Source organism: Lithobates pipiens, unplaced genomic scaffold (genome assembly GCF_037356315.1).
Source record: "Lithobates pipiens isolate NorthernLeopardFrog02 unplaced genomic scaffold, aLitPip1_a1.2 Scaffold_16, whole genome shotgun sequence".
NCBI lineage: Eukaryota > Metazoa > Chordata > Amphibia > Anura > Ranidae > Lithobates > Lithobates pipiens.
Genome location: NW_027507748.1, coordinates 280,076,649 through 280,102,476, shown reverse-complemented (window position 1 = coordinate 280,102,476; position 25,828 = coordinate 280,076,649). Strand labels below are relative to the sequence as shown.

The following is a 25,828-nucleotide window of genomic DNA, read 5'->3' as shown; positions in this document are numbered from 1 at the left end:
AAATAACAACACACAGCCACTAATGTCCAAACCACTGGCAAAAAAAGTGAGTATACCCCCAAGTGAAAATGTCCAAATTGGGCCTAATTAGCCATTTTCCCTCCCCGGTGTCATGAGACTCGTTAGTGTTGCAAGGTCTCAGGTGTGTTAAATTTGGTGTTATTACTCTCACTCGCTCATACTGTTCACTGGAAGTTCAACATGGCAAAACCATGTGAGATACTGTGTGTGTGTGTGTGTGTGTATATTTATAATATTTTGTGACAGTACAGTTCCCTGTCCTTTTAATTGTTGCCCATGGCTCTCAAATAGGCAGGTTGAGGGGCTCCATGGGTATTTAAGGTGGAGGAATCTGTTTGTTTTATCCGTTTCCTTAAAAGTTTGTAAAATCCCGTTGGGGACCTGGAGTCTGTAGATTCCATAGAGTTATGGGTGGGACGGAATCTCCAATCCTGGGACCGGGTTTTGGGAACAGCCAGGAGTCCGGCTGGTTGAGCAGGTGGGTCCTGGGCTCATAGCAGAGTCAGGATTAGGGTTTTGGGCTCCACACTCCCAAGGAGTCCAGAGAGTGCAGGTGGGCACTAGTAGAAGCCAGAGACCCAAGTCTGAGGATCAGTGAGGTGCTGCTTTCTAGATAGACGCTGTGTGCGTCCAAGGAGACAGATGAGAGCCTGAAGTGGAAGGCCTGAGTGAGCCTTAAGAGCCGGATGGATTGGCATTTTTAATTTGTTATTGTTTTTGGGAGAAGAACCCCTGTGTGGGCATCCAATTGCATAATGTATGAACTTTCCTTTATTTTGTTCCTTTTAATAAAAGTGGGCTATCATGCCCTTAAACTAAAGGTCCTGTTTGCTGGGAACTCGCTGAAAAGGCATCTACCACTGAGCTAGACATCCCCCCAATATAAATATAAATATATATATCAGTTCATCCTGAAAGCATTAGAGTAAGCAAGTGTTTTGTCTCCCAGCACTGGGAGAAATATGATTTTTCAGGGTGAGTCCTCTCTATTCTTTCGACAAATGGTAGAATGATAGCTAATACAGTTATATGCAAACATGACAGCTGAGCACAACACAGCTAGACAACCAGTCAACTAGCTATAATCGTCTATTACTACACTGTACCAATGACACACTGAAGGAACAGGTCACATAACACAATTCCTGCAGCAACAAAGCTATCTTGTTTGACAATTGTGCATAGACCTTTGCTAATGATCACTGCTTATCTTGCTGTTTTTGAAGGATTCCCCCAAAATCTTGCATTACTTCTGTATACATGTGCACCATTCAGTTATAGATCCACACTGTTTAATTGGATTTGAGTTTGGTTGTTTTAAATACATTTCAAATATAAGAACACTTTCATGGTTTAAAAAAAGTTTCCTTAATAGTGTTTGTTTTTTAGTTTATTTTCTTAAAAAAAAAAAAAAAAGGTTTTTATACGTGCCTCCTCTGTGCCCCCTGTAATAAGCAGCAGCTTATTACAGGGGGCACCCAAGCCGTGTCAGAGCTCAGTGTATCCAGTCAGACACAGAGCCCCGACCTGGCCCGCCCCCTCTCTCCCTTGATTGGCTGACTGACTTTGACAGTCGTAGGAGACAGTGGCACCACTGCTCTGTCTCAGCCAATCAGGAGGAGTGTCCTGGATGGCTGAGGGGATCTTGGACATAGAATGCATTAAGATAAACCTTCTGCCTTTACAACTCCTTTTAATGCACCTTGTACAAACAGTGTGCTGTGAGAGAAGTACAAGCAAAGACTGAAGTATAGCTTATGTCTGTAAAAGTAAATGTAAATTTCTTAAAAATAAATAATAATTGAAAAAAAATATTATAAGGAGAGGACTGCAATTGTTTGGGTGTTTGATTTAAGTTTCTGTTGTAATTTATGTATATAATTTTACACATTATGCTGAATACAACTGATCAGTTTTCAGGTTGCTCTTTTGGAATTGCAGCCATTTGGCAGTATGAATCCTTGAAAAGCCGTATGAGCAATTACTTTGAAGATATTCGAGCAGATTGGCTAGAAAAGATGAGGCCTCCAAAACATGGGAACTTTAGGAAACAGGTAAAGTGGATCCCTCTCTAAAGAGCAACTAGGCCTTCTCTTTAAATAATACTTTTATGCATTTCTGTGGTTAGTGTTTTGCCCCATGAGTCTATCAAGTGAAGACAAGAAGTTTAGTTTTATATCTTTCGACTGTTGGGCGGTGTGCGCTTATTCCCCTTTTTACTGTTTAGAGACAGAGCTGTTTGAACTGTATGTGTTGGCCACAGTGAAGGCCATATTTTATTGGTTGACTTGACAGGAGATCTATGGTTATTTTAAGATGAGGCTGAATAATCCAATTTTGGTGAAGAGTTTAAAGGTGGTCATGTGTGAATCCTAACTGTTGAATTGGGGAGGAATATCGGTAAAATTTAGGTGTTGGGTGAGAATCGATGGATCTGCTCAAACCAAGGCTGTATATGTTCTTGCATTAGATGGACCCCTATTTTATGTTTTGCTATTGCTTTATTAAAGCATTTAATAGTTGGGTAAACGGAGTATAATAAATGACCCTGCCAAATTAAGTCTGGTTAAATAAAGGTTTGACCCTCACATAAGGGTGGGTTAAGGGTTTATATGATTTTGATAGCTTCTGAGCATAGGAATTTGCAATAGTAGCTAGTTGCTAGTGATAAGGATTGTTTTGAGACTTGTTGAGAAATGGTGGGAGTGTATCCATTTTCAGCATAATCTTTCGGAACTAGAGTGGAAGTCTATGCTAGTTGAAATAGGTTTGCAAAGATGCATTGAGTTGAATCTCTAAACTTTTTAGTGCAAGTAGCTTCCACAAGTATTCTTGGATTTAGGTTCCTAGGTAAGATTTCTGCCCTGGACTTCCATTTAAAAATGAGGATCTTTTAACCTGAGTGGGGGGGCGAGCAGTAAGACATTTGGGTCATTTAGATTCTATTTGTAGCAGGCGGGTTATTGGTGTAGAGAGACTTACTAATAGAGTTTCTAGATTAAGAGGTTATTTTAGAAAGCAATGGCCAGATGCACCATTGTTAAAATGTGTATGGGGTGGGGTGCATCCCTGCCAAGTCTAATTTTTATGGAAGGATAGGTGGCTGCTGATGCCTGTTGTAAATGCTCACGTTGTTGTAAAATGATTTGTCCCAACTCTGCAGCTGCCAATTTTGTTGGACAGCTTTATCTGTTACAGGAGGTGAGAAAAATAATGTCTAATGACAGGGTCAAACGGTAGGAAAACTGTTACAGGTGGTCTCAGAAAAAAAAAACTGCTGGTAATGCTGTCATATATGCTTTTTTCTAATTTACCCATTGTTACACTGTAATTCAAATTACAGTATATGTATTGGTGTAAAATAAAATGCTTGTTTACTTGTGCGATGTTTAAATTTCAGTGAATAAATCAAAAGAGCTTGCAAAAGACCTAGTATTTCAGATGTTTTGTTTAATGTGCTTTCATAAATAAGCTGGAACTGTAATTAAACTGACTTTTATATGTAAGCCAACCTTATATTACCTACTATACATTGAATTTTATAGATATACATTTATATACTTTAATTGTTTTGCATTGTTTATATATCATTGTTTGATAAATGGTGCTTCAGTGGATTGTGCACATGTTTCCTTAGGTGAATGAATGGTGGAACAGTCTTAGCGAGGGACAGAGGACTGTATCAGGTAAGCACCAACCTTTGTGGAACAAGTAGGTTGTGAATGATTAGCAGACTGTACCTCAGTCCCTATACTGATCTTTTAAGTGGTAGTTTTTTTTTTCTTTTTTTTTTGTTTATAGCGCAAAAAATAAACACAGTGGGGATCTAATACCACAATAAGAAAGCTTTATTTGTGGGGAGACATAAATTTCATTTATGCACAATGTTGCATGACCATGCAATTGTCAGTTAAAGTAACGCAATACTGTATCACAAAAAATGGCCTGGTCACGAAGGGGGACATGGACCTCCATCTTCCAGAGGTCAAGTGGTTAATACCCAGCTCTGCCAAAACAAAGTAGTGTGTAAATTTAAAAATCATAACTTTCAAACTTTTTTCCACTGGCAGGCCTTTCATTTTCTTTGCAACTCTCTTTAGGTATTATTGCTGCTAATGTATTGGTATTTTGCCTTTGGAGAGTTCCTTCCATGCAGCGAACAATGATCCGATACTTCACATCCAACCCTGCATCTAGTAAGTGTTTTTTCTTGTTTAGTAGAAAATGTATACAGTCATTAACAAGTATCTTCACACATAGAAATTAGTGAATTTTTCACCTTTGGACAGGCAAACAATAAAGATTCATTCAAACAGTGCCTACAAATAAAGGTATGTACTGTTAAATTTGTTGAAAAAGTCAGCAATTTCCAGGTCGATTTTATCCAACTTGCCTCCCAAATTTGAAAACCATGCTCATACAACTATATATGAATCACTAAACCCAATGTGTGTGTGTGTGTGTGTGTGTGTGTGTGTATATATATATATATATATATATATATATATATATATATATATATATATATATACACACACATATACACCCCTCACATTTTTGAAAATATTTTTATTATATCTTTTCATGTGACAACACTGAAGAAATTACACTTTGCTATAATGTAAAGTAGTGAGTGTACAGCTTGTATAACAGTGTAAATTTGCTGTCCCCTCAAAATAACTCAACACACAGCCATTAATGTCGAAACCACTGGCAACAAAAGTGAGTACACCCCTAAGTGAAAATGCCCAAATTGGGCCCAAAGTGTCAATATTTTGTGTGGCCACCATTATTTTCCAGTGCTGCCTTAACCCTCTTGGGCATGGAGTTCACCAGAGCTTCACATGTTGCCACTGGAGTCCTCTTCCACTCCTCCATGATGACATCAGAGCTGGTGGATGTTGGAGACCTTGTGATCCTCCACCTTTGGATGCCCCACAAATGCTCAATAGGGTTTAGGTCTGGAGAAGTGCCTGGCCAGTCCATCACCTTTACCCTCAGCTTCTTTAGCAAGGCAGTGGTCATCTTGGAGGTGTGCTTGGGGTTGTTATGTTGGAATACTGCCCTGCGGCCCAGTCTCCGAAGGGAGGGGATCATGCTTTGCTTCAGTATGTCACAGTACATATTGGCATTCATAGTTCCCTCAATGAACTGTAGCTCCCCAATGCCGGCAGCACTTATGCAGCCCCAGACCATGACACTCCCACCACCATGCTTGACTGTAGGCAAGACACACTTGTCTTGGAACTCCTTATCTGCTTGCCACCACACACGCTTGACTCCATCTGAACCAAATAAGTTTATCTTGGTCTCATCAGACCACAGGACATGGTTCCAATAATCCAAGTCCTTAGTATGTTTGTCTTCAGCAAATTGTTTACGGGACAATTCATTTTTTTTTTTTTAAATCCTCAGTTATATACCGTGAGATGCCATGTTGAACTTTCAGTGACCATTATGAGAGAGTGAGAGCAATAACATCAAATTTAACAGACCTGCTCCCTATTCACACCAGAGACCTTGTAACACTAACGAGTCAGTATGACACTGGGTAGGAAAAATGGCGAATTGGGCCCAATTTGGACATTCTCACTTAGGGGTGTACTCACTTTTGTTGCCACCGGTTTAGACATTAATGGCTGTGTGTTGAGTTATTTTGAAGGGACAGCAAATTTACGCTGTTACACAAGCTGTACACTCACTACTTTATATTGCAGCAAAGTATAATTTCTTCAGTGTTGTCACATGAAAATATATAAAATATCTCCAAAAATGTGAGGGGTGTCCTCACTTTTGTGAAATTATGTATGTGTATTCTAGCAGAAAGTAAAGATTTTATTTTTTTCAAAATTGACGCTTTTTTTTTTTTTTTTTTTTTGTTAATAGCGCAAAAAATACAAACCACATTCAAATAGCACCAAAAAAAGCGCTATTTGTGTGTATGTGGGGGGGGGGGGGGGGGAGTACATTCATTTTGTTTGGGTACAATGTCGCATGGCCACGCAATTGTCAGTTAAAGTGACAAAGTGCTATATCGCAAAAAATGGCCTGTTCGTTAAGGGGTTAAATCCTTCTGGCGTGAAGTGGTTAAAGTACAGTGGATATAAAAGTTTAAGTCCTTTCAGAACTTCTTCTTTCTTCTTTCTCCTTCTTTCTTCCTTCTTCCTTCTTCCTTCTTCTTCCTCTCCCCTTCCTTTTCATGTGACCTATAAACTGTACAACTCAGTTGAACAACAAACTGAATTCTTTTAGGTGGAGGGAAGTAAAAATAAACTACGGTTGCATAAGTGTGCACACCCTAAACTAAAACTCTGTTGAAGCACATTTTGATTTTATTACAGCTAGGGCTGAAACAACTAATCGATTATAGAATTAATCGATTACTATTTTCATAATTGATTAATCGGCCAGTAACATAATGGGGTTTAAAATAACTAAAATGAGCCCTTTATAGTACAAAAATATAATCACTACTGTAAATATTACTTTCACTGTTCGACAGTAAAAAAATGAACCCCTTCCAGTAGTGATTATCTGCTTTTTTGACTATAAAGGGCTAATTTTACTCTTTTTAACCCATTTATGTTACTAAACATCTTAGGCCTGGTTCACGTCTATGTTTGTTGGTGCTTTTTGTAGAAATGCACTACAGTTCATTTACATGGTTTCCTATGAGACACGTTCATATATGTGCTTTTTTCAGCTGCTGCATATTTGGAAAGGGTCAGGGACTTTTAACGCAAAACTATGCTTTTTTGGTTCAATATACTTCAATGTAGAAGCTGCAGAATTGTAATGCGTTTTTGCAGCAATTTGTGTTTTTTAATCTGCACAAAAAAAATGCAAAGAACGCAAATTGCAGTAAAATCACATGTTCAAAAAGCACTGCAGAAACAGATCAAAAGCAAAAACGGCATAGGCGTGTGTACCGAGCCTTATGCTGGCCTCACGGATCAATTTTCAGATGAGAATATTCAGATGAAATATCTTCGTACATTCGCTGAAGGAAAGAATTCTATTTCCAAATTTTCCCGTCATTGTGTTTGAAAATGACCGTCAATTTGGCCCACTTTTTTCCTTTTTTTTTTTTTACGGTTATTAACCAATTAATCGAAACAATAATCGGCCAACTAATCGATTATGAAAATAATCGATAGTTGCAGCCCTAATTACAGCACTCAGTCTTTTTGGATATGAGTCTATCAGCATGGCACATCTAGACTTGGCAATATTTGCCCACTCTCTTTGCCAAAACACTACAAATCTGTCAGATTGCGAGGGCATCTCTTGTGAACAGCCCTCTTCAGATCACCCCACAGATTTTCATTCGGATTCAGGTCTGGGCTCTGGCTGGGCCATTACAAAACTTGAATATTCTTCTGGTGAAGCCATTCCTTTTGTTGGTTTGGATGTATGTTTTGGGTCGTTGTCATGCTGAAAGATGAAGTTCCTCTTCATGTTCAGCTTTCTAGTAGAATCCTGAAGGTTTTGTGCCAATATTGACTGGTATTTGGAACTGTTCATAATTTTTTTCTACTTAACTAAAGCCCCTGTGCCAGCTGAAGAAATACATCTCCAATGCATGATGCTGCCACCACCATGCTTCACTGAGGGGATGGCGTTCTGGTGATGTGCAGTGTTTTTGCGCCAAACATATCTTTTGAAATTATGGCCAAAAAGTTCAACTTTGGTTTCATCAGAGCGTAACACATTTTCCCACATATTTTGGGAGACTTCAGATGTGTTTTTGCAAAATTTAGCTGGGCTAAGATGGTTTTTTCTTCATAAGAAAAGGGTTCCGTCCATCAGGGTTTTGCCACTCTACCCCATAGCCGAGACATATGAGAAATATGGGAGATTGTCGCATGTACCACACAGCCAGTACTTGCCAGATATTCCTGCAGCTCCTTTAATAGTTTTCGTCATATCCATTTTGGAGGGGTGTCCAGTTCTTGGTAATGCCTGCCTGATTCCTTCATTCTCCCCCCCCCCCCTTTTTTTTAAGGGGGGAGGTACCTGTTTTTGACAGATACCCTGTCCCCACTTCCGTCGGACCACGGCGAGGTATTCAGAAGTACGCCCCCCCCTTCCAACATCGCTGGATTCCAGGACAGGTAAGTGTCCTAATATATAAAAAAAAATCAGCAGCTTCAGTATGTGTAGCTGCTGACTTTTCATTTTTGGAGGGGGAGGCCAGAACACGGCTTTAACAATGAGATCCCTCTGATCCTTTGGACTCGCTGCGGACCATGACTTTTGCTGTAGGATACGACTAAGAAAATATCAGGAAAGACCTACTAGAACAGCTGAACTTTATTTGGGGTTAATCAGAGGCACTTTCAATGATGGTAGGTGTGTACTGACTCCTATTTAAGGAGTTTGAATGTGATTGCTTAATTCTGAACACCGCTACATCCCCAGTTATAAGAGGGTGTGCACACTTGTGCAGCCACTTTTAGTTTATTATTTTTGCCCCCCTCCCCCTAAGACCCCTTTTCATGCTGGACATCGTTAGCGCTAGCCGCTAGTTTTTGTGGCACATTACCGTCATCCTAGCAGTGCTGGGGTTAAAAGTGCCCCACTAGCGGCCGAAGAAAGGGTTAAATGTGCCGCTGCCGAATCGCTTTGCAGGTACTTCAACAGCGGTGCCCCATTCATTTTTAGGGGCAGGGGCGGTGAAGGAGCAGTGTATACACCGCTCCAAAGATGCTGCTTGCAGGACTTTTTTTTTTTTTTTTATATATAAACGTCCTGCCAATGTGAAAGCACTTTCACATTGGGGTGGCAGGGGAGGCATTTTTCAGGCACCGTGTGAAAGGGGTCTAAAGAATTTGTTTTTTTTTGTTTTTTTTCCCCCAATTGAGTTGTACATTTTATAGGTCACATTAAAGGTGGAAAAAGTTCTGAAGTGATTTGTCGTATTTTTTTAAATATTGGAAACCTGCCATTTTAACATGGGTGTGTAGACTTTTTATATCCACTGTAGATGCCAAGATACTGGCTAAGATTCTAGCATTGTACCTGAAACCTGTCCTAAGAAAAAAAATGTACACTGCATCTTCCAACTTAATCATCCTTTCTAAAATTACAAAATGCTTGGTTTTTCTACTAGCCCTAGACTTAAAAAAGACCATTGACTCTTATGAACCCTACCTCACATTCCCCCTAAAATGCGCTGGGTGTTAGGTACTTCCTTTTTGGAAGCGGATATGTGCCTTATGATGGTACCAGGGTGTGTTTTCAATATTTTGGCTTTTGCTCTCCCTCTTTCAGTATTGGCAAAGGCACTGGACAAGGCAGTCCACTGTTTACACTGCATTTTGGCTTGACTTGGTTACAGACCTAAGCTATGGTTATTACACTCAATTTAAAACCTATTTACATCTTTTTTTGTAATAAACAATACACGAACAATAAAGGAGCCATAACGGGGGGCCTACCTTTCTGATGCACATAATGGGAAACTTCAATTAAAGATGAGCAAAATGTTATCTTATTCAAACAGCAGATTAGTGCCGTCCTCTGTGCAGAGCAGCTGGCAAATGCATGTGCATCCACCTCAGAGCTGAGGGGAAAAAGCACAGAGACGCCACTATAAGTGCAGTATAGCAATGCGTTTTTAATTAACAAATTGTGCATATATAATGTATATATCTCACACTCACAAAAGTAGAATTAAAATAGGCATGTCAAGCGTGGGTGAGCAGAACGTCCGGGAGGGAGTCCATCCGTGGCTGTAAGCTGGTGAAGCGGAGCGGGTTACACCTGTGGTTACCGACGTTTCCTGGACCTCGAGCACACAGGAAGCCAGGGGTTGACGACACTTCCAGTTAGACGGTGGACCAATAGGCCAATTGGTCCACAGTCTAACTGGAAGTGTCGTAATCCCCAGGCTTCCTGTGTGCTCGAGGTCCAGGAAACGTCAGTAAACACTGGTGCATCCCGCTCCGCTTCACCAGCTTACAGCCACGGATGGACTCCCTCCCGGACGTTCTGCTCACCCACGCTTGACATGCCTATTTTAATTCTACTCTTGTGAGTGTGTGTGTGTATATATATATATATATATATATATATATATATATATATATATATATATATATATATATATATATATATATATATTTATATTATTATTGCACCGTATTTATTGGCGTATAACACACTCCCCCCCCCCCTAATACGGTGTGTGTGTGTGTGTGTGTGTATATGTATATATGTATGTATGTATATATATATCAATTTGTTCATTAAAAACTCATTGCTATAATGCACTTAGAGTGGCGCCTCTGTGCTTTTTCCCTCAGCCTTCCCAAGAGTTGCTTCTCATCTTCACTGGGCTGCCTTCAAGGTGCTACATTATGGACTTATTACAGTCATTTATTTTCAATTATTTTTCTTAAAGTTCTGATTACTTTTAGGTGTTTATCAGTTTGGTGGATCGACTCTGAGGCTGGTGCAAGTGCCAACTTTTCTCCATCTCAGAGCTGCGTGGAGGCAGCCTATAGAAGTGGATGCACTGGCACAGTGACACAATTGCATGTCAAATACTGATGCGGGCAGGAACGGCTGCATGGATCCATCCATACATCGGCTCTGCATTGGGATTCATGCACACGCCACATTTTGACATGTGATTGCATGCAGCTCCCAGGTGGATGCACGTACACACATGCCAGCAGCTCTGCATAATCTGCTGTCTGAATGAGCCCTTAGGAGAACATCCGTATCCTGCAGTGTATCAACTTGGAATGCCACACTTTGGACATATCTCTTATCCCATAAGGTCCTTTCCCAACAGCAGGCCTCCTGCCTCTCCCATTGAGAACCCACCAATATACTACAGTGCCTTGAAAAAGTATTCATACCCCTTGAAATTTTCAACATTTTGTCCTGTTGCAACCATAAACGTAAATGTATTTTTAGGGATTTTATGTGATCGACCAACAAAAAGTGGCACATTATGAAGTGGAAGGAAAATAATAAATGTATTTTTTTATTTTATTTTATTTTTTTTCATATAAATAATGTGAAAAGTGTGGTGTACATTTCTATTCAGCCCCCTTTTTACCCTGATACCCATAACTAAAATCTAGTTGAACCAGTTGCTTTCAGTCACCTAATTAGTAAATGGAGTCCACGTGTGTGTAATTTAATCTCAGTATCAATATAGCTGTTCAGTGAAGGCCTCAGAGGTTTGTTGGAGAACCTTAGTGAACAATCCACATCATGAAGGCCAAGGAACACACCAGACATGTCAGGGATAAAGTTGTGGCGAATTTTAAATCGAGGTTAGGTATACAAAAAATATTCCAAGCTTTGAACATCTCACTGAGCACTGTTAGATCCATCATCTGAAAATGGTAGGTTAGCAGTTGTGCCATACTCTTTCCAAGACATGGCTGATCACCTAAATTTGACAGTCAGAGCAAGAAGAGCATTAATCAGAGAAGCAGCCGAGAGGCCAAGGTAACTCTGGAGGAGCTGCACAGCTCAGGTGGGAGAATCTGTCCACAGGACAACAATTAGTCATGCACTCCACAAATCTGGCCTTTATGGAAGAGTGGCAAGAAGAAATCCATTATTCAAATAAAGCCAAAAGAGGTCCCATTTGCAATTTGAGAGAAGCCATGGGGGGGGGGGGGGGGGCGACGACACAGTAAACATGTGGAAGAAGGGACTTTGGTCATACAAGACCAAAATTAAACTTTTTAGCCCAAAAGCAAAACGCTATGAGTGGCAAAAAACTAACACTGCACATCACCCTGAACACACCATGCCCACCATGAAACATGGCGACGGCAGCATCATGTCGCGGGGATGCTTTTCTTCAGCAGGTACAGTGAAGGGTCAGAGTTGATGGGAAGATGACTGGAGCCAAATACAGGGCAATCTTAAAAAAAACTAAAAAAAAAAAAAACTGTTAGTCTGCAAAAGACTTGAGATTGGGGCTGAGGTTCACCTTCCAGCTGGACAATGACCCTAAACATGCAACCAGAGCTACAAATGGTATGGTTTAGCTCAAAAGCATATTCATGTGTTTAGAATGGCCCAGTCAAAGTACATACCTAAATCCAATTGAGAATCTGTGGCAAGACTTAAAAATTGCTGTTCACAGATGCTCTCCATCCAATCTGACAGAGCTTGAGCTATTAGAATGGGCAAAAATGTTACTCTCTAGATGTGTAAATTTGGTAGAGACATTCCCAAAAAGACTTGCCGCTGTAATACAGTATTGACTCTGGGTCTGAATACAAATGCATGCCACGCTTTTCAGATATTATCCTTTTTTTTTTTTTTGGAAAACCATTTATCTTTTCTCTTCTACTTCACAATTATGTGCCACTTTGTGTTGGTCTATCACATAAAATCACAATAAAATACATTTACGTTTATGGTTGTAACATGACAAAATGTGGAAAAGTTCAAGGAGTGTATATATACTTTTTCAAGGCACTGTATATCTATCTGGGGTTTTACATCACCTGTCCATATATCATACATCAGCCAACTACCTTGCTCTCCTACAACAACTCTACCTACTTACCGAATTGTGGAAAAATATGACATTTCCTAACACCAAAACACATATAACCCAGTTTTCGTCTAGATGCTGTGGTAGCCTCTTGACTTCACATGAACTGTTACACAGCTGCACAGATTGCACCACTTTTGGCTTACCATACTGCAACCAGCTTTCCCCTCTGGTCCCTTTAGAAGACTTTGAGACTGATAACTTTGCCAATCCTGTAATATGCCATTTTTTACAAGTGTGGGGTAACATGAAATATTTGGGTAAGCTGATGTCCCCCACACCTTATTGCCACCCTGTTTTGCAGTCCCATGTTTCCCCTGGGCTTTACAGATGTGTCTTTCTACTGCTGAGTGTCAAGGGGTCTTTTAAAAATATCTACAATCTAGTGACACTTGAAGGAGCCCTAATGCCGCGTACACACGATCAAATTGCCTGGCGTACTTAGTCCGCCGAAACGCATTTCACCGGACAATTCGAACGTGTGTGGGCTTCAGCTGACTTTCTCAGCGTAAAGTCCGGCGGACTTAGAAAGTATTTTTGCAGTCCGCCGGACTTGGGTTTCAGCGGACAATACGTTCGTCATCAGTATGCTAGTCCTAGGCGGACTAAGAATGACGCATGCGCAGAAGCAAGTACGAAAAGGAAACTATTGGCTACTGGCTATTGAACTTCCTTTTTCTAGGCCCGTCGTACGTGCTGTACGTCATCGCGCTAGCAAATGCCGGACTTTCTGTGTGGCCAAGTCCGTTCGTTAGAAAGTCCACTGGACTATCCGCCGGATTGTTTGCTGGACTAAGTACGTCGGACAATTTGATCATGTGTACACGGCATTAGCTTCTCTTCCCTGTAAGGCTGCAATGATGCCCCAGTGTTGGGGGATACCTACAATTCAAAAATGTTGTTTCTGTTAATATCTCCTTTTCTGCAAACCCTGTCCATGTTGAAGACTCCTTTTTCCAGAAGCATCATCTCCACCATCTATCATTTGCTACTAGACGGAAAGGCCCATTATCCCCTCCCATATGTTGGGTGTTAATAGTAAAACTGACCTTGGAAACTGTTGGAGCAGGAAGACTGGAGACAGTCTAGTAGACTACAGCTCATTTTTATATCAACGCTTTACCAGTAGAATCCATATTTATATTATGCGCTGGTATATGGTCCCAGTTTGGTTGGCAAAGTTTGATCCTACTGCTTTCAGCCCATGTCAAACCCCAGACAATCTTTCAGATATAGTGGGAATACCCCAAAATCAGGAAATATTGGACCAATGTATACCACTTGGGCACAGCCACAACCCTCCGCCCCCCCCCAAAAAAAAACAGGAGGTCTTATCCTGAAACCCACACTGTATAAATTCACAATTTTGCCTTGTAACCTTTCCTTTCATGAGAGCCGAACAGGTCCTCCACCACCAGGATTGTGCAGGCGAAACAAAAGATTACCTATTTTTTTTTTTCCACTGAATTAAAAAAAATGGCTATTATCCTAAATGATTCGATGCATAAATTTGAATGCGTTTGAACTCCCTGGGATGGAACACTAGCTTTCTGAGTTTGACCACTCATTGCTGAACCTATGATAAATTTGTTCTCTTCTGGAACTTTCAGGAAGGGCTCAATCCTTTTTGTGAGTGTAGGAAGGGGAAAATTGGGGGTAATGAGTAATTTGGTGTATAAAAATACCTAGTGAAGGGCTGTCTTGCCTGCAAGATTGTGCCATTTTGTATTCACGAAAGAATAAATAAAATCATTTTGTAATGGCAGTTTTGTATTCCCAGAAGTTTTAGGATTGAAATATACAGTTGTTTAAAAGGAAGAACACCCCATAGAAACAGACATTTTCACCATATTTATTTAAATAATTAACTGTAGAATAACCGGTAGAAAAAAACATGCAGCAAAAGTTAGGCTGTCTTGTTGGTCGTTACTTGGTAACACATTAGGAATAAATCATAGCCTCCAGATTTTTCTTCTAGCCAAAAAGTGTCTTGTCCATGTCCCATGACAGATACTATACCTTTTTATTGCCCTGTTCCTGCAGTTGAGCTCTTCCTTTTTGTTTTGTTTTTTTTGTTTTTTCTTTGCCTTTTTAGAGGTTTGATTTCTATATTGAACTGTTTGTGCTGTCCATGTTGTTGATTTCAGTCTATTTTCTACAGAGTCCATGTGCTTGCCAATGACTTTATCAACATTTAGCCACTTCTCATTTTTCCATTTGGCTGCAAATATGTATGTCCTGTGGACATTTTCCTCCAGTATTGTCTCCATTCTGGGTCAAGAACAATTTTTGGCTGTCTATGTGTCAGCAGGTAAGAGTCCATGTGTGTGTCCCTTCAACGTGCATGTGTGTGTGTGTGTGCGGTTTGTTAATGTGAACTGAAATTGGAGCTGCGCAATTCTGGCCAATCTCGGCTCTTGATCTCATGATTTTTTTTCTTAGAATAAAAAGATCACGATTCTCTTGGCGTAAAATCTTTCACATTTTACAAAAAAAATATTTTAACTTGAAACCAACTAATGTCAGAAAAAGGTTTAGTGTTTAAGTGGCTAAACTTCCCTCATTTACACACCAAAGTGTATTCCTTTGAATTGTTACAATGTTTATGCTTAAGTTCCACTGCTAAAGAATGCTGTGATTCTTGGCGGATGGGCCATGTGTTTTTTTTTTTTTTTCTCTACATTCTCTGCATAGAAAGAATCGGGAAATACTTTGTCAAGATCACAACAGAGAAAAAATTGTGATAACGATTCTTAATGATCGTGCAGCTCTAACTGAAATGGTAAAAGTTTTTTGTGGTCCTCAAAATTCTAAATGCTGTAGGGGTGGGGTGCAAGCTGATGTACTTCTCATCTAGGCAACTGAAAAAGTGAAAGGAGGTACCTATCGAAAAAGGCAACCGGATATGTTGGGGAAGGTCTTCTTAAGTCTTGACAAGTTTTTGTTTGAAGAAGCCTGTTTTGGCTCGGATTTGAAAAGCTGACTGAACAAATGCTTTTAATTCCTTCATGCTGGAAAACTGATTCTTAATGAAAACACATTCATGAATGCACCAATAATCGTTTAGAAAGAGCACATAAATACCACCAGGAGCATCTTTATTTGTAGGCAGGCATCCTGTCAACTGGTAAATATTCATGTGCCTGACTGGAACTATGCGGGCCCATTTACCCTATGGCATTACGGTAACGCGTACTTTACCACAGCATCATATAATATATACCCAATTTCAGAGCGGCACTCACGTGACTGGCCACCTCTCCCCTCTTGATCTGACAGCACGGGAGGGACCGAGATTCCCTGCCCGACGTTAGTCGGGGAGAGAAGAGAGAAGCAGCCGGTCACGCGAGCGACTCTGTGAAATCGGGTATAGCCGGAACTGAAAAAAAAAAAAAAATGAAACACAGAGACTGGGGCACATGGCATTAGCAAACATATATGACACCGTAAATGTTCTTGCAGGAGGGAAGGGGGTGGGCACTGTCATGAGAAAACAGGCAGGGAGGGGAGGGGGGAGAGAGCACAGACAGGAGGAGGACAGAGCTGCGGATGACGGAGGCATGTAAGAGGCAGAGAGAGGGAAATACCAGGCAGGAGAAACCAGGTATTTCAGGTGTTACAGGGGGGGCAAATTACACAGCACAAGCACTGTGCTGTACAGTATAACATGCTTTCAAGGAACAGCATTAATTATTTATTTCTCTTACATTCACTGACTGACACAGTTCCTTTATTCATGACCATTGGGTTGTTACGCCACCTTCAGGAAAGGACTAGAATTTTCTAGTTCTGCCCAAGGGCCGATCCCTTCAGTAACAACCCTCCAGCCTGCTTCCTGCAGCCTCAGTTTTTTTTCTGCCTAGTGAAGGAGAAAGGACCTAGGAACCCTGCGGGCCCATCGGTTTGTGGATTTTTTCTGCAGAAGTTTGCTTTTTGCGCAAGATTAAAGATCCTGTGATCTGCTATCAACAGCCGGCTGGGTGACAGGCTGAATAATCTAATCCTTGTAGTCTACCCAGACTGATTTCCTTGGCTACAAGATAGAGTTCCTCTCTTGGCTAACATAAAGATGTTTCCTTCCAGCATCCCGGCTCACATGGGGGCAGTATGGGACCTGCTTAAAGCTCAGAGTGATAGTTTCTGTTCCGGTGTTGGAAAGGTTCCAGGGGTTCTACTCCAATCTGTTTGTAGTCCCCGAAGAAGGAAAGGGTACGTCCAATCTTGGACCTAAAAGTCTCAATTGCTTTGTACAGAGGCTCAGTGTGGAATCGGTTCACTCACCCAGGATGCGTACCTGCACATACCCATATGCTTCAGGCATCAGAGTGAGTACTGTTGTTCAGGGGGTCCGACTTGTAGTTTCTCTGGTGTGTCCACCGTTACCCCGTGGGATCCAAACCTGGTGTTATCGGCGCTTCAGAAACCGCCGTTTGAAGAATATCAGAGGAATTCCCTTGTTGACTCTTTCTCAGAAAAGGGGTCTTTCTAGTGGCCTTACATTGGCCAGGAGGGTTTTGGGACTGGCGGCCTTGTCTTGCAGGTCACCCTATATGGTTAACCATAAGGATAAGGTGGTGTTGTGTTCGCAACCTTCCTTTCTGCCGAAGGTGGTTTCAGCGTTCCACATCAGTGATGATATTATATTACCATCTCGGTGTCCTAAACCGACACATCCTAAGAGGTGGCCCTTTATTCTCTGCACGTGATCAGGGCTTTAAGGATATATTTGTCTGCTACGGCTCCCCTTCGGGAGTTAGATCTCTGTTCGTTTTGGTAGCTTGCCCGAAAAAGAGGTATGGAGGTCTAGTCGGTCCCCATTTCCGGATGGGTTAGACAGATGTGGTACAGACCTACACCTTGAAGGGGCAGGTGCCACCCTTTCCTACCATGGCCCATTCCACCAGGACAAAGGGGCCTCTCGGGCTTCCGACATCGATTGTCAGTCGCTCTGGTGTGTAAGGCGGCGATTTAGTCGTCCGTTTACACTTTTACCAAATTCTACAGAGTGGATATAAGCGCCTCGTCTGATGCCTGCTTGGTCGCAAGTTTGCGGGCGGCCATGTAATGTTGTAATTCTGCACTGCTATTTCTGTTTTAAAGAAAATACAGTTACTTTTGAGTATAAAGCACTGTTGCATTGTTACCACAAGTTCTGATTCGGTCAGATAAGGTGGCGACTCCCTTGTTAGGGAGCATTTCTGTTTGTGGGTGAAGTTCTTTTATGCTGTTTCCCACCCCTCGTTATGATACTGCTTGGGGACGTCCCAATGGTCAAGAATAAAGGAGCTGTGTCAGTGAACGTAAGAGAAAATAGGATTTTTGTACTCACCGTAAAATCCTTTTCTCTGTAGTTCACTGACTGACACAGCACCCTCCCCTCCTATTGTTTTACGTTATACTGCTTGTTGACGTACTGAGGCTGCAGGAAGCAGGCTGGAGGGTTGTTACTGAAGGGGGACCGCCCCTTGGGGGAACTAGAAAGTTCTGTTTTTTTGTACATGTTAACATGTTCTGCCTAGTCCTCTCCTGAAGGGGGCGTAACAACCCAATGGTCAAGAATAAAGGAGCTGTGCCAGTCAGTGAAAGGATTTTACGGTGAGTACAAAAATTCTATTTTTTTGGTGGGTAAGAAACACTTTAACTAGCAACGTGACAGCGTCCTAGTCAAAGCGCCAAATCTGACAACTTTGTAACAGCCACAAAGCACACTTCTTTTTACTGGAAATTTGTATCTATTTTAAATTGTTGCTGTAAATGATTGCAGTGGTTTTTGAGGAAAGCACTAATGTACCATGTGCTCATTAACCGCTGCATTAGATAGTATTATGAACTACTGAGGCTGGTCATTGAGTTGCTATCTCCAAATGCCGCAAATAAGTCAATCGCGTGACTAAACTACAAATAACAGGGAGTAGTCAGTAGCTGCTGCAAATAGTTTGTGTTAAGACTGAATATATAATAATAGTCTTCTAGAAATCCTTTTTATATTCTTACTAGGTGGAATTAATAATTGGGTAAAGGGGAACTGCACTAAAAAGGTGTGTGTTTCAGTGCCTTGAAAAAGTATTCATACCCCTTGAAATTTTGTCATGTTACAAACAGAAATGTAAGTGTATTTTATGTGATTGACCAACACAAAGTGGCACATAATTGCCAAGTAGAAGAAAAATGATAAATGTTTTTCAAAATTATTTTTATTTTTTTTACAAATACGTGTGGCATATCAATACTTTGTAGAACCACCTTTCGCTGCAATTACAGCTGCAAGTCTTGTTGTGTGTGTGTGTGTGTGTGTGTGTGTGTTTTTTTTTTTTTATTTTTTTTTTTGGGGGTGGGGGAGGGGGTCTCTACCAGCTTTGCACATCTAGACATCTAGAGTGACGTTTTTGCCCATTCTTTGCAAAATAGCTTATGCTCTGTCAGATTGGATGGAGAGCTTCTGTGAAAAGCAATTTTCAAGTTTTGCGACCGATTCACAATTGGATTTAGGTCTGGACTTTGATTGGGCCATTCTAACACACAAATAGGCTTTGATCAAAACCATTCCATTGTAGCTCTGGCTGTGTGTTTCGGGTCGTTGTCCTGCTGGAAGTTGAACTTCCGCCCCAGTCAAGTCTTTTGCAGACTTTTCTTCAAAGATAGCCCTTTATTTAGCTCCATCCATCTTCTCATTAACTCTGTCCCTGCTGAACAAAAGTATCCCCACATGATGATGCCATGATGATGATCATGTTTTAACATGACAAAATGTGGAATATTTCTAGGGTTATGAATACTGTATATTACAGCTATGCTGGCCGTAGATGGATTTAAATTTGCTGCTGAGCCATGTGTGATTGCTTCTGCTCTACAGAAGTCGAGCTAACACTTGACTTCTGTCAAATGGGCTTTTTTGGAAGAAATTTTCTCAATCAGCAGTTGCATCCAATAGGCTGCATATGTTCTGACAGAGGAGAATGCCTGCTGTCAGACTACAATGTCTCAGCAGGGAGAATTGTTTGATCCATCTATGGCCAGCCATATCAATTTGTTTTCTTGGTTGCTTGCTGCCAGAATAAAATTGCATTTTATAACGTGCCTGTTAACCATCACCCATATGTAAACGTAGGCCCAGGGAACTTTGCAGCACATAGCTTAAAAAAAAAAAGTAAGTTAAGACCAGGTGTTGAAAGACGGTTTATTAGTATATTGTATAATTTGTGTAGCACTAACCCCCGAAGGAGCTGCTGGTTAGATTTGGGCTTACCGTTGCCTTCTGTTCTCCTCGTTTCACGTCTAGGGGTGTCCCGTGGTAGATGGCCAGTAACTCGAGAGACTGACAACAGATCCACTTGAATGGATTTTATTTGCAAAACGTAGACAATGAACAGTCTCTTAAATTGGCATCAGAGGGTTGGAAAGGAAATTCAGGTACTCTTAGTGTCAGTCAAAATGCTGAAGAACTTGCTTACTTTGACTGCATCCAGAGAATAGCCATTCGCAACTGGATGTTCACTCAAGTTGGACAGTCCTTCTCTCACAAGGCCTAGCAGCCAACAAGGTGATTACTCAGGGACAAGTCTCTGCCACAGACGTTGTAGAACATAAAAGATAATGTCTCTGCCACAGACGTTGTTGTAGAACACGTAGGGAAACTAAACTTGAAGAACACTTGTAGGATACCTGGATCTTTCAGCCAGCTTGGCGATATCCACGAGACCGGATTCTCTTGGGTACTTCAGCCCTTCCAGGCTCTTACTAAGAAACCAACCCGTACGTGGTCTTGTTCTGAAGAGTCCTCCCCTGGAATGCTTGAAGTCACTGGGTCTTTCCCAAACCAGAGACGGTACCCAACCACCTCAGAATCCTCCTTTTAGTTTCCTTGCCTTGGGCTAGCCAGCCCCGAGACATCAAAATTGGGTGGATCCGTACCCCAAGCCATAGCCTTCCTGGGGGCTGGTCAGGAGGACCAGGACCATGAAGTCAGTACATCATTCTGGACCGGAACCCCGAACCACGTGACGTCCGCATCTTAAATACCCTCTCCCAGAAAGCACAGCAAGAGTGCCACTCCCACTGGGCGAGCTCCGAGAGAGAGTAACTTAAGCACCTAACCAGACCATAGTTCCATGCCTGCCAGAAGAGACAGTGCTCCATGTTGCCAGGCTGAACATCTCACAGTCCAGTCACACTGATGCCGAAGTCTAATTTAGACAATTGTACCCAAACCAAACTGCAGTTCAGGCATAACTTTAACTTTGAAAACCGCATAGTGCATGCTCTTCAGGAGCCGCCGCTACATGTGCCTATAAAAAGTGTCAACCCCCTTTGTCGTGGAACATTAAACTTACTGTACGTTTTAAGGTATTGTTTTTTGCACTAATCAACAGGAACATACTCTTAAATGTTTGTTGAACCAGATCTCTGCATAATGATGTAAAGCAAAATTTTGGACAGATATTGTACATTCATTTATTGATGTATTCATTAATACATCAATACATATGTTTAACTGTAACCACTGTAAAGTACCTGAATTTGACTTGGCATCCGCTTCTTGCATTCCACTGTACAAGACTTGCAAAGGGAGAAGCCAATCATCTTTGCTGCGTTGTTCATGCTCTAACAAGGAACATGCTGATGGCATACTGTAGGTGTTAAAGAGGAAGAAACCCTGATGGGTTTTACGTCCCCCCCCCCTTGCAAAATAAGAGAACAATAGGCTAGTATGCATCACATACTAGCCCATTATGTGGCACTTGCCTGCAAACTAAGCCCGAGCCGTCCCTGCTGGTGGCCGCATCCGTCTTCGCCCCTCTTCCTTCCGAGAATGTCCGTCGTCAGATGGCGTCAGTCATAGCACTTGCTAGTGAAGAAATGTCACGGCATATTTACAGTACCTAAAGGTAACCCTATAAGGCTTACCTATAGGTACAAGTTGCACAGAGGGGGTTTACAACCACTTTAACTGCAAGAAAAAAAAACACATACAAACCAGGTAGAGCTGTAAAAAGAAAAGGAAACCTTTGGCAGGTAAAGTAGCTTCCATTTATGTATTTTATCTGTGTAGCTAGCAGTTTGCCTGGAATTCAGCTTTATATTGGTTACAGTGAAAAGACACAAAGTAACAGCATAGGTTTACATCCTCCTTTTTATGTTTTAGATAAAAAATTACAGCTTTGAGTCCAAGTGGATGGGTATCGGTTAGCTTTGCCCTTCCAGATGCCGCAATATTTCTGTATTCATTATTAAAATGCTTAAAATGCAGCTGTGGAGTTTACATGGCGATTGTGAGCGAACAACCTTTTGTAAGTCCAGCCATAAATTCTCTATTGGATTGAGATCCAGATGACTGACATAATCATTCCAGAACATTTAACACTGGTTTAAGCCCAACCATGGGCAAAAAAAATACCTTTGCAGTGGAGCCTTTCCAGGCTGCTTGTTAAGTCTAGGAGGTACAGGAAGAGGCTGCATAACTTAACTGACTCCCCTGCTCTGGCTCTTTTACTCTTCACCCCAAAGTTTAGTCTGTGGGCATTGTCTCGGCATCATCATATAACTAATATACCTAAATTTTTAGTTTTGTCATACTATGAATCCTATGGAGACTGTTTAAAAAAAATAAAACTGGGCGTCGTTTATACCACTAAAGCTTGCCATACGTGGATTGAAATTCTGCTGGCTGAATTTCGATACATGTATCGGCAGGCTGGTCGTACAGAAGTCAAACTACCAATCCAGTTCAGGCCAGCCTGAGGATGCTCTCAGTTTCATTAGCACCACTGGCTTTAGCCGGCAGCCCCAGTCAGTGTATTCTAACGGCAGGGAAGTCTACACGTTGTCAGAATACAATAGCTCAGTGGGCAGGATTCCCCCATCCAGCTAGAGGAAGTAAACCCTGATGGGTTTTACTTCCTCTTTATCCCCCTGCATAGTAAAAGCACAATGGGCTAGTATGCATCGCATGCTAGCCCATTATGTGGCACTTGCCTGCAAACGAAGCCTGCGATGTCCCCACTGGAGGCCACATCAATCTTCACCCCTCTTCCTTCTGGGGCCGCTGACTCCGGCTCTGTGACTGGCTGGAGCCCGCATGTGCGTGAGCCACCAATCACAGCACACGCTGGGGAAGAAACGCGGAGTGCAGTTTCTTCACTGCGCATGCGCCGATGACATCAGCACACTACAAGGCAAATAGCTCCTAAACGGCACATGTTTAGGAGATATTTTCAGTACATGTAGGTAAGCCTTATTATAGGCTTACCTATATGTAAAAATTGGTCAGGGGATTTACAACCACTTTAAGTCTATAAAAATTCTCTGTTTTGTCAGCTGATAACAGGAGTTAGTGAAGTGGATTTCTAGCAGATGAACTGGTATTTTTCTCTATTTGCAGGATTTTGTAAAGGGATAACACATGGGGAAATGTGCCTGTATTGCAGAGATGTACTGCTTTTTCTGGCTTTTTCTGTTTTTTTTATTTATTTTTTATTTTTTTCTACCCTGACGTAAACTTTATTGTTCTTTTTTTAAAAAAAAGTCTTCTCCTGTTTACTTAACAAAAATAGGATTACAGATTTCTGACATGGTAGCAGTACATATCATTACATGGCTTCACTGATTTTCCTTTGACCTTGCAGGTGTTATAGCTTCATTTGCAAGCTATGTCTCTAAAGTAGCAACAGGACGCTTTGGCCCATCCCTTGGAGCTGTATGTATTTTATTTTTATTTATTGTAATATTATGCATTTTCCTTAATCATGTTTTTAGAAACCTAAATAGGCGTATGTATTAAAAGCCTGCTTCCCTTTTAATTTAATTAACCATTTGGACTGCAGAAACAACAGTTGAAAGTTTTTGTAGGCGATTAGCAACTGTCCTAATTTTGTTGGTACAATTTACATGTGAAAAGCTCTTTAGTAAAAAAAAAAAAAAATGCTGTCTTATCATCAATATGAGATTTGTTTAGATGAAGTAAGATATTCTTGTGAATTCAAGTTCGATGTGTAAGGGCTCAGGCAAAATATAATTTTCCTAAGTGTACAGTACAAGACACAGCATAGTTTTAAGCTGGGTTATAATATGCAGCTACCTCCAGGTGATTGGACATTGGCAAAACATAATATTCTGTTCAGCCTTGAAGGAAGCAAGTCTAAATATCTCCTTGATGGAAAAACATGGCCAAGCAATCTCTGCTGTTCACATCCCAGGAGAGGTCAATTGGAAGATGGATTTCTTCAGTTATCACCAGGACAAAGGGCAATGGTCCATCCATCCCAACATAGTCCATCTCTTATATTAAAAATGAAACACCCAGACATGCTGGTCTCCATGTTAAACAAGAAGTTAACCCTATTTGTGGCCATGACCAAGGATCCTCTAGCGCTAGCATTGGATGACCTGCTAATCTCCTAGTTAAGACTAATATGCATTTCCTCCAGTGTGGTTTAAGGATACAAACCCTGGCTTTTCCCAAACAAGTCAGACCTGCTGTCCCAAGGCCTCCTAAATCATCCTGCATCTCACTCATTGGCTTTAATGGCAAGGCTGTACTTGGACAGGGGTATATCTGGCTCTCATTCCCGCATTACTCAAGGCCAGGAAAGCTACATTGAGAAAGCTTTACTACCGTACCTGAAAATTCCTTTTTTTGTCTGGTGTGAATGCAGGCATTTTAACCCCAGACACTATTGAATACCTTGCATTTTTGCGTTTCTGCTGTCAGAACTTGACAAAAACGTATCTCTATCTCTTAGTACTCCTAAAGGACAATACAATCATATAAACATCAAAATTAATTAACCTAAAAATGAATCAACCAAAGTCCACTCTTAGCCCCTGTACACACGGTCGGAGATTTCGACAACCAAATCCGTTGGATTTTGTCCGTCGGATCTTGTTAGAAACTGTTGCATACACACGGTCGGACTAAGTTGTCGAAAAATCCGATCATTCAGAACGTGATGACGTACTTTCGTTACGATGGGACTACGTTCAGGCTAGTAGCCAATAGCTTTAATGTAGGAATTTGATCTGAGCATGTGTGGCACTTGGTCCGATCAAAATTCTCTACACATGATCAGAGTATGTCCGATCGAACCAGTTGGTCGGAAAATATTTCCAACAAGTTGGAAAATTGGGTCCGACGGATATTTCGACGGAATCAGTCCGATGCATACCACACACAGTTGGATTATCCGACAACACAGTCCGATAGGACACATTCCGACGGATTCTCCGACCGTGTGTACAAGGGCTTAGTGTGTCTCTGGAGGAAATCTTCTACTCTGACAATTTTTCCTTCACCACATGCAAATCTAGTGAAACATGCTCTTCACACTCAATAGTACTCCACCGATTATATGTGGGGACACTCAACAGAAATCTTTTGGGGTAGCAGGACCCTCTCCACTTAGTAGGGATGAGCTTCGAGTTCGAGTCGAACTCATGTTCTACTCGAACATTGCCTGTTCGCCTGTTCAGCGAACAGTGAACAATTTGGGCTGTTCGCAGCAAATTCGAAAAGCAGGAACACCCTATACAAGTCTATGGGAGAAATCTAAAGTGCTCATTTTAAAGGGTAATATGCAGGTTACTGTCCTAAAAAGTGTTTGGGGACCTGGGTCCTGCCCCAGGGGACATGGATCAATGCAAAAAAAGTTTTAAAAACGGCAGTTTTTTCAGGAGCAGTGATTTTAATAATGATTAAAGTGAAACAATAAAAGTGTAATATTCCTTTAAATTTCGTAGCTGGGGGGTATCTATAGTATGCCTGTGAAGGGGCGCATGTTTCTGGTGCTTAGAACTGTCCCTGCACAAAGTGTCATTTGTGCAGGAAAAAAAGTCTTTTAAAATCACTTGCGGCTAAATTGTCGGGTCTCCGTAATACAGAGAACACTCAATGAGTGTTCTCTGTATTAGCCGACAATTCATTCATTCATTGATTAAAAAAAAAAAAAAAGCGTGGGTGTTCCCCTAAATTCAATTACCAGGCCCTTCAGGTCTGACATGGATATTAAGGGGAACCCCGTGTCAAATTTAAAAAAAAAATTGACGTGGGGGTCCCCCCAAATATCCATACCAGACCCTTCAGGTCTGATATGGATATTAAGGGGAACCCCGCATCAAATTTTTTTAAAAAATTGACGTGGGGGTCCCCCTAAAAATCCATATCAGACCCTTTATCCGAGCACCCAACCTGGCAGGCCGCAGGAAAAGAGGGGGGGACGAGAGAGCGGCCCCCCCTCAATCCTGAACCGTACCAGGCCACATACCCTCAACATTGGGAGG

General features: G+C 41.4%; 1 protein-coding gene across 2 annotated transcripts in view; it reads left to right on the top strand.

The window, feature by feature from the left end:
• Positions 1-25,828, top strand: part of PARL (presenilin associated rhomboid like) — a 71,612-nt gene that overhangs the window by 29,407 nt on the left and 16,377 nt on the right. The window contains exons 4-8 of one of the 2 annotated variants that reach the window (XM_077481501.1): positions 1,935-2,075; positions 3,659-3,707; positions 4,122-4,217; positions 14,718-14,867; positions 23,179-23,249. In XM_077481501.1, the coding sequence (XP_077337627.1) occupies positions 1,935-2,075; positions 3,659-3,707; positions 4,122-4,217; positions 14,718-14,867; positions 23,179-23,249 (507 nt within the window). The remainder of the gene's footprint in view (positions 1-1,934; positions 2,076-3,658; positions 3,708-4,121; positions 4,218-14,717; positions 14,868-23,178; positions 23,250-25,828) is intronic. The other variant, XM_077481502.1, reaches the window with a different exon arrangement.